This window comes from Palaemon carinicauda, chromosome 20, assembly GCF_036898095.1.
Source record: "Palaemon carinicauda isolate YSFRI2023 chromosome 20, ASM3689809v2, whole genome shotgun sequence".
Classification (NCBI taxonomy): Eukaryota; Metazoa; Arthropoda; class Malacostraca; order Decapoda; family Palaemonidae; genus Palaemon; species Palaemon carinicauda.
This window is the reverse complement of record NC_090744.1, coordinates 117,739,703-117,749,702: the sequence shown is the minus strand read 5'-3', so window position 1 is coordinate 117,749,702 and position 10,000 is coordinate 117,739,703. Positions and strand designations below refer to the sequence as shown.

Genomic DNA, 10,000 nt, shown 5'->3' with positions numbered 1-10,000 from the left:
CACAAATACCAGTAATTCATTTCTGATATTCATGAAAACTATCTGATCATACTTTAATATAAACCACTATCTCATTCCTTAAGTTTACATTTTATGGTTTTTCATTTCGACTTTAAAAAAAAATCTGTAATTCATTTCCTATATTTATAAAAAACATCCGATCATAATTTGATCTTAACCACATCATTCCTCTTATTCCCTCCATTTTCAATCTAGGTAGGTAGGTAGGTATTAGAGCGACCTGCACTATGTAGGTAGGTAGGTAGGTATTAGAGCGACCTGCACTATGTAAGTAGGTAGGTATTACAGCGACCAGCACTATGGTGGTAGGTAGGTATTAGAGCGACCATCACTATGTAGGTAGGTAGGTTAGGTAGGTAGGTAGGTAGGTAGGTAGGTATTAGAGCGACCTGCACTATATAGGTAGGTAGGTAGGTATTAGAGCGACCTGCACTATGTAGGTACGTAGGTAGGTGGGTATTAGAGCGACCAGCACTATGTAGGTAGGTAGATAGGTAGGTATTAGAGCGACCTGCACTATGTAGGTAGGTAGGTAGGTATTAGAGCGATCTGCACTATGTAGGTAGGTATTAGTACGACCTGCACTATGTAGGTAGGTAGGTATTAGAGCGACCTCCACTATATAGGTAGGTAGGTAGGTAGGTATTAGAGCGACCTGCACTATGTAGGTAGGTAGGTATTGGAGCGACATGCAGGCCACAGGCTCTTGCACTAAGACAGACCGTAAATTTTCAACCTTCGTTCCTTTATTCCCAAACGAGACAGACTTATTCAATAACAAGATGAATATTCTTCGGTGGTTCCAAAGCAGCGAACATAAGCGTTAAATTTATAACACTGAAATTGACCTCTCGGGACACAGTATATTTTCGAGGCTCTTCCATTAAAAATTAACTGAAACAACTTTCACAGGACTGTTTAATCAGAATTTCAAAAGTTCAAACTTGCAGCAAATGGTTTTTATGTTGAGCAGGCTGACATAAGTCTTTTTTTAGTTTATATATCAATTATGTGTTTTAATGTTGTTAATGTTTTTAAAATATTGTATTTTAATTTCTTCGTTACTTCTGATATCGTTTATTTCCTTATTTCCTTTCATCACTGGGCTATTTTTTTCCTGTTGGAGCCCTTGGCCTAATAGCCTGTTGCTTTTACAACTAGGGTTGTAGCTTGGATAATAATAATAATACTAATACTAATAATAATAATATTTTAAGAAATTTATAGAGGAAAAGAATTATTATTATTATCATTATTTTTACATGGTAATCGCCAGCCTGGGGTTCGAGTCCCGCTCAAACTCGTTAGTTTCTTTGGTTACTGCAACCTCACCATCCTTGTGATTATGGATGGAAGGTGGTTTGAGGGAGCCTATAGGTCTATCTGCTCAGTCATCAGCAGCCATTACCTGGCCCCCCTTGGTCCTAACTTGGGTGGAGAGGGGGCTTGGGCGCTGATCATATGTATATATGGTCAGACTTTATGACATTCTCCTACTGGATAGGGAGATGTCACTGTCCCTTGTCTCTGCCATTCATAAGTGGCCTTTAAACTTTAAACCTTATGACAGACCCTTTTAATAATGGGAAAAAACTATCTGCGAGTATACTTATTCTGTATTAATAAATTAATTTTAAAATTTATGACAGACCCTTTTATTTATGAATAAAAACTATCCGCAAGTCTACCTTTTCTGTATTAATAAATTAATCTTAAACGTTTCGAGAGAACCTTTTATTTATGGGAACATACTATCCGGGAGTATACGTTTTTTGCATAAATAAATTAATCTTAAACGTTTCGATAGACCCTTTTATTTATTTATTTATGGGAACATACTATCCAAGAGTATACGTTTCCCGTATAAATAAATTAATCTTAAACGTTATGAAAAACCTTTATTTATAAAAAAGATAACTAAAATAAAACCTATCCATGAATAAACAAAAGCACGAGAAAAACAAATTATCACAACGGCTACGATAACCCGTAATCAAGAGAAGGAATAGCGCGAAAATTCACTCGGTAATGATGTTAGGGGGAAAGATGACAATCTCAGTAGATTAAACGGATGAGTTAATTACAGCGACGAATGGGAAAACGAACGGAATTGATGGACAAATTAGAGAGTGAATGGAATGACAAATGACCCTGATGAAAGAAGTCTCTCTCTCTCTCTCTCTCTCTCTCTCTCTCTCTGTAAAGATGTTGAGAATCTGATGATTTTCTCTCTCTCTCTCTCTCTCTCTCTCTCTCTCTCTCTCTCTCTCGTGTAAAGATGTTGAGAATCTGATGAAAGAACTCTCTCTCTCTCTCTCTCTCTCTCTCTCTCTCTCTCTCTCTCTCTCTCTCGTAAAGATGTTCAGAATCTGATCTGATGAAAGAAGTCTCTCTCTCTCTCTCTCTCTCTCTCTCTCTCTCTCACAAACATGTTGAGAATCTGATCAAAGTCTCTCTCTCTCTCTCTCTCTCTCTCTCTCTCGTCGTGTAAAGATGTTGAGAATCTGATGAAAGAAGTCTCTCTCTCTCTCTCTCTCACAAAGATTTTGAGAATCTGATCAAAGAAGCTCTCTCTCTCTCTCTCTCTCTCTCTCTCTCTCTCTCTCTCTCTCGTAAACAGGTTGAGATTCTTATGAGTCTCTCTCTCTCTCTCTCTCTCTCTCTCTCTCTCTCTCACAAAGATATTGAGAATCTGATAAAAGAATCTCTATCTCTCTCTCTCTCTCTCTCTCTCTCTCTCTCTCTCGTCGTGTAAAGATGTTGAGAATCTGATGAAAGAAGTCTCTCTCTCTCTCTCTCTCGTGTAAAGATGTTGAGAATCTGATGAAAGAACTCTCTCTCTCTCTCTCTCTCTCTCTCTCTCTCTCTCTCGTAAAGATGTTCAGAATCTGATCTGATGAAAGAAGTCTCTCTCTCTCTCTCTCTCTCTCTCTCTCTCTCTCTCTCTCTCTCTTTCTCTCTCTCTCTCTCACAAACATGTTGAGAATCTGATCAAAGTCTCTCTCTCTCTCTCTCTCTCTCTCTCTCTCTCTCCTCACAATGATGTTAAGAATCTCATCAAAGAAATTCTCTCTCTCTCTCTCTCTCTCTCTCTCTCTCACACAAAGATATTGAGAATCTGATAAAAGAATCTCTCTCTCTCTCTCTCTCTCTCTCTCTCTCTCGTCGTGTAAAGATGTTGAGAATCTGATGAAAGAAGAGTCTCTCTCTCTCTCTCTCACAAAGATTTTGAGAATCTGATCAAAGAAGCTCTCTCTCTCTCTCTCTCTCTCTCTCTCTCTCTCTCGTAAACAGGTTGAGATTCTTATGAGTCTCTCTCTCTCTCTCTCTCTCTCTCGTCTCTCTCTCTCTCTCTCACACAAACATGTTGAGAATCTGATCAAAGAAGTCTCATCTCTCTCTCTCTCTCTCTCTCTCTCTCTCGTAAACAGGTTGAGATTCTTATGAAAGTGTCTCTGTCTCTCTCTCTCTCTCTCTCTCTCTCTCTCTCTCTCTCCTCTCTCGTGTAAAGATGTTGATAATTTCACCCTCTGACATCATAATCAGGAGAGTAAATTACTTTGAGATGAAGCACCTTATCACCTTGATTATCAACTGTGCAGGAGGAACTCAAATGATAGTCATTATGCTCTCTCTCTCTCCTCTCTCCTCTCTCTCTCTCTCTCTCCTCTCATATCAATTAGGTTTGACATCATTACTTTCAATAACCGTTATAAATAATGTTCCTCTCATATGGGAAGACATTAACTACTTAATTACCCATCCCCAAATTAAAAAGCTGTGATCAGTGAACAGGTTGAACTACTCGCTGTTTGTATATATGCTAATATGTTAGCGTAGTCTCTCTCTCTCTCTCTCAGTGCCTTGGTTTTGAAAATGATATCCCTCCCTCTCTCAACCTGGAGACCTTTAGGCTTTAACATCATGATAGTTGCTCTCTCTCTCTCTCCTCTCTCTCTCTCTCTCTCTCTCTCTCCCATTGTCTTGATTTCGGAAAAATGATACCCCTCCCCTCTCTCAACCTGGAGACCTTTAGGCTTTAAAATCATGATAGTCTCTCTCTCTCTCTCTCTCTCTCTCTCTCTCTCTCTCTCATTGTCTTGATTTCGAAAATGATACCCCTCCCTCTCTCAACCTGGAGACCTTTAGGCTTTAGAATCACGATACTCTCTCTCTCTCTCTCTCTCTCTCCTCTCTCTCTCTCTCATTGTCTTGGTTTTGAAAATGACATCCCTCCCTTTCTCAACCTGGAAATCTTTTAGCGCTCTCATCTCTCTCTCTCTCGTCTCTCTCTCTCTCTCTCTCATTGTCTTGGTTTTGAAAATGACATCCCTCCCTTTCTCAACCTGGAAATCTTTTAGCTCTCTCTCTCTCTCTCTCTCTCTCTCTCTCTCTCTCAGGCAGCTGCAAGGCTGCAGGGCTAATATTAAATCCTCTTCAATAAAGTTGCCGCATCTGGAACGATCATATTGTGAGAGCGCCTCCCAATAGGCATTCGCTCATACATATTTAAAAGAATATACATTTTATTTAGACAACGCAGACCCAAATACCGTTGTCGTTCGGCGCTTTATCAACATTTCATCTGCAAAATGTAATAGCAGGCGCACAAAACACGGTTTATACAGAAACACTCTTCATCTTGGAGAAATTCAACTTGAAAAAAAAAATATCTTTCTTTCAAGGATTAAAACGCTCCCCCCACCCCCTTTTTTTAATAGAAAAAAAATCTCTTTTTTTTTTTACAAGGATTAAAACGACCCCCCCCCCACCCCCTTTTCTATAGAAAAAAAAATCTCTTTTTTTACAAGGATTAAAACGCCCCCCACCCCTTTTATACAGAAAAAAAAAATCGCTTTTTTTTACAAGGATTAAAACGCCAACCCTCCATTTTTCTCAAGGAAAAAAAAAGCTCTTTTTTTTACAAGGATTAAAACGCCCCACCCCCCTCTTTTATAGAAAAAAAAATCTCCTTTTTTTACAAGGATTAAAAAGCTCCCCCCCCCCCTTTCTATAGAAAAAAAATTTGTTTTTTTTTACAAGGATTACAACGACCCCCCCCCCCCACCTTTTTTCACCCGGATATAAAAACCTCCTTAGCTTTCCCAACCGACCCCCTCCCCCTCATGTTCCTAGAGGTCTTTATCTACATTCCCCATTAGCCCCCCCCCCTCCCCCTCATGTTCCTAGAGGTCTTTATCTACATTCCCCATTAGCCCTCCCCCCCCTCCCCAAAAAACACCTTCTCACGTACGCATATGACACCTCCTTGCTGGGGGGATTGACGGGCTGCTTACGCAATAGCCCGCGTCATACGTAAGGTTGGGGACTATGAAAGCATTCACGCTAGGGGAATTATTTCCCCCCTCGCTCCGAAACAAGAAGCAGCACCAACTCCCCGATCCAGAAAGGGAAATAAGGAAAAATTGAAAGAAACTTGTTACAAAGGAATTCCTGTGTTCACCTATTTAATCGACAAAATGTAAATATTGTATTTCGTTATTTAAAAAAAAAAAAAAAAAAAAAAAAAAAAAAAAAAAAAAAAAAAAAAAAAAAAAAAAAAAACGTCAAAGATACTTTTATGTATATAACCAAGCAAGACACGCGTTTTAGGGGGACAGCCTCCGTCCTTGCTGCTTGGGTCATCTCATCTCATCATGATCATATCCATCCTTAGTCTCCTGCGATGACTCTTGGGATTTTGCTTCTCTTACGAGCTGCCAAAGGACGCATATGAGTGTGTAGCAATCTACCACGAGATATTTTGAGAGAGAATCTTCCTAGGTATTCGTGCAGCCTCTGCAATTCTGCTACGAAATATAAATGTTCACCTGATATCTCTCTCTCTCTCTCTCTCTCTCTCTTCTATCAACCTGGAGACCTCTTGGCTTTAAAATCATGATAGCCTCTCTCTCTCTCTCTCTCTCCTCTCTCTCTCTCTCTCTCTCTCATATCAATTAAGTTTGACGTCATTACTTTCAATAACCGTTATAAATAATGTTCCCCTCATATGGGAAGACATTAACTACTTAATTACCCATCCCCAAATTAAAAAGCTGTGACCAGTGAACAGGTAAAACTAATCACTGTTTGTATATATGCTAGTATGTTAGCGTAGTATATCTCTCTCTCTCTCTCTCTCTCTCTCTCATCTCTCTCCTCTCTCTCTCTCTCTAATTGTCTTGGTTTTGAAAACGATATCCCTCCCTCTTTCAACCTGGAAACCTTTTTGCTTTAAAATCATGATACTCTCTCTCTCTCTCTCTCTCTCACTCTCTCTCTCTCCTCTCCTCTCTCTCTCTCTCTAAATCCTTAATCTCTATCACGAATAGAAAAGAATAAATTAAACCATAAAATAATCCTCGCTCCATCCAGAAACCATGTGCAAAATGAAAAATGTCCTTCTAAGCGTTCCACACTTTCGCTACCCTCGGAATGAAGAAATGGCAAAAACTTGGTAATTATTCACTACCCCACAATTTTTCCCTCCTTCCACCTCCCTCTTTCTTTAATTAAATGAATAAAAAAAAAAAAGTTTTGAGAAGCTGGTTCCACACCTCCCCGGAGAGACTGCACGAGTTGAATTCTGATGACGAAGTCGCCACGGCGAGAAAGGTGTTTAACTTTCAGGCGTATTCACTGAGATGTAAGGAGAACGTGTGCGAGCCCTTGTTTTCAGCACTGGATTATTAATGCTGCTGTTGCTATTACTGTTTTGTGCGGGTGCTGTTACTACTCTCTCCATGGTTAGGATTCTTTTTTTTTTTTTTTTTTTTTTTTTTTTTTAAGGCTACTTTTCTGAAGTGGTATTTAGCCAGACGTAATCCTAGAGACGTACATTTTCTGTTTAAACCAAGATCATCATTCTTGTTGTTGTTGTTGTTGTTTGTTGTTGTTGTTGTTGTTGTTATTGTTCTTCGTCTCATTATTATCATTACTATTATTATTATTATACACACACACACACACACACACACACATATATATATATATATATAGTATATATATTCAGTGCTATGTTTACTAAATATGTATTCAAAATAAAAAATATAATGAATATTTAAAAATGATTACTTCGTAAAAATTTCTAAGGTATCAAAGTCGAAATCAATGGTACGTTTCCTACTTTTATAATGATCTTTATAGAAAGTAGTAAAATACTGGATCCACCATCCTTATGTTGAACCTGCACTTAGATAAAAGGTATATATCATAAGTATACTAAAGGATATTTCATTATAACAAATTTCACTACTCTAATTAATTCATTCATCGACCCATTCATTCTCTCCACTACAATTATTAGTGAATTATATCTTCAATTATACATACATTCATCGACCCATTCATTATCTCCACTACAATTATTAGTGAATTATATCTTCAACTATACATTCATTCATCGGCTCATTCATTCTCTCTACTGTACTTATCAGCAAATTATATCTTCAACTATACATTCATTCATGAGCCCACTCCTATCATCTGCAATCATTCGTGAATTATATCTTAAACTATGCATTCATTCAAGGACCTACTCATTCTATCCAGTGCAATCATTCGTGAATGATATCTTCTACTATACATTTATTCATCGACCAATTTATTCTCTCCAATGCAATTATTCACGAATGATTTCCTCAACTATTCACTCAATCATAGACCCATTTATTTTCTCCTCTCCAATTATTCCTGAATTATATCAATTATACTTTCATTCATCGACCCATTCATTCTCTAAACTGCAATTATTAGTAAATTGTATCAACTATACATTCATTCATCAGCTCATTCATTGTATCCACTGCAATTATTAGTGAATGATATACATTTATTCATGGATCCATTCAGTCTCTCCACTGAAATTATTAGTGAATGATATCTTCAACTATACATTCATTCATCAACCCATTTATTTTCTTCCATCCTCAGAGGCGCCGTGGAGTCCTGCCATAAGACAGAAAAACATGCTGTCCTCGAGCGAAGATAACTACTGGGAGGCAGACTACGGTCACGGACAGGCATGGGCGCCCGAGGGCGGCCGAGGGCGTTTGGAATGCCGAGTGCGGGCGGCGCCCAGACCCATTTTTACCTGGAGAACCGATACGGGCCAGTCAATCATGACTGATACGAAGTACAGTATCAAGGAGACACAGGTAATTTGTTCATATGTAAATCGAAATTGTGGGTATTCCCATATTTTATAACAATGGTTGTATGGGAACTCATAAATGCACCCATTGTTTTGTAGTGGTAAACTTCTGATTAATAAAGTCTTCAAAGTGCAGCGTTAGTATTAAGTTTTTGTTAATTTATGAATATGCATAAATATATTGTGGAAAGGTAAACTGAGTTATTTTCAAATCAGCATCGGTTTTAGAAAAAGTTTCATAAAATTTTGTTTTTCCTATTTCATAGAAAGCCTTGTCAATGAAATCCCGAGGCAATGTGTATGTATATATATATACATACATACATACATACATACATACATACACACACACATATATATATATATATATATATATATATTATACATATATGTGTGTGTGTATGTGTGCGTGATTGATAATGCCTAGGGTATTACAATCATACATAAATTAATAGCTATTGGCGTCCTATTATCAAAAATGGTCCTTATACAAGTTAGTCCACAGTACTCCATCTGCTGGCATTATTATTTTTACCGCAATTATTGTAGTAGTATAAGTATTCGTAGTAAAAATTTAGTACCCTAAAAGCATTAATGATATTATCAATACTATTACTGTATTATCATTGTTATTATTCTTTTTATCAATATCATTATTTCAAAAGTCATTCTGGACACAACTATCAGTATCATTATTTCAAAGGTCATTTTGGACACTATCTTAATTGTGGGAAAATTCAATATGGTTTTTCGTCAATTAAAAACAAAATCAATGTTAAGGTCCTCCATACGTGAATATATTCCATACTCACTGGTGCCTCTCATTTTATAAACAATCAGTAAAGCATAATCATTGCACCAAACAATCACTTGCAAGTACAATTCAACAGGAACGACATCCCTTTTGGTGCTTTCTTTTAAAATGAACAGCCATTTGCATATCGAAAGACAGGACGTCGATTAACATTTCATGAAAGGCGATTTGATATGAAGAGGTTATTGTAAAGAGGTAAATACTTTATGTAAATTATGCATCAGTGATTTTGAGCATTCAAAGCGAAACTTCATGGGAAATGTTTATTCATTTTACAAGTTCCCTTGGGACACTTTAAATGTCATTTCTCGTTCTTCTGGTTTGGGGATTGTTGCGGTTTATTGGTAACGTCTCTGTCTGGTGATTGCCAGACTGGGGTTCAAGTCCCGCTCTTTAGTGTCTACAACTTCGCCATCTTTGTAAGCTTAGGATGGGGGGTTAGGGGGAGCCTGTAGGGGTACCTGCTGAGTCATCAGCAGCCATTGACTGGCCCTCCCTGGTCCTGGCTTCGTGGAGAAGGGACTTGGGAGCTGATCATATGTATATATGGTCAGTCTCTAGAACACTGCTCTACTTGCTAGGGTAATATCAATCACTGGCTTCTGCCTCTGCCATTCATGAGCGACCTTTAAAATATTGTAACATAACCCTCATTTTCATTATCCATGCAATGATAATAAAAAGAATGTTATGAATGTAGCAAAATTATCATTTGGAATGACCCATAAACTAATTTCTTGTGGATGAGTGATTAGTAAATTCAGCTCAATAAAATGACTTTGTCTCTGCCACCGTACCCGGGAATACAAACAACAACAACAAAAACAACAACAACAATAAATGCAGCCGTTTCCAGCCCCCTATAGCACAAAAGCCTCAAATATGTCCTTATTCATGTCTGGGGTTTGGCCACTTTTCATCACCACGCTGGCCACTGCGGATTGGTGATGGTGGGAGACTTAATTCTGATCGCTTACAATAAGCCAAGTTAGTATGAGTGGCCCTGACTTATA

General features: G+C 38.0%; 1 protein-coding gene across 1 annotated transcript in view; it reads left to right on the top strand.

The window, feature by feature from the left end:
• The window catches only part of LOC137614430 (nephrin-like), a 395,945-nt gene that overhangs the window by 372,251 nt on the left and 13,694 nt on the right, over positions 1 to 10,000 (top strand). The window contains exon 18 of the mRNA XM_068344246.1: positions 7,954 to 8,177. Coding sequence (XP_068200347.1) covers positions 7,954 to 8,177 — 224 coding nt within the window. The remainder of the gene's footprint in view (positions 1 to 7,953; positions 8,178 to 10,000) is intronic.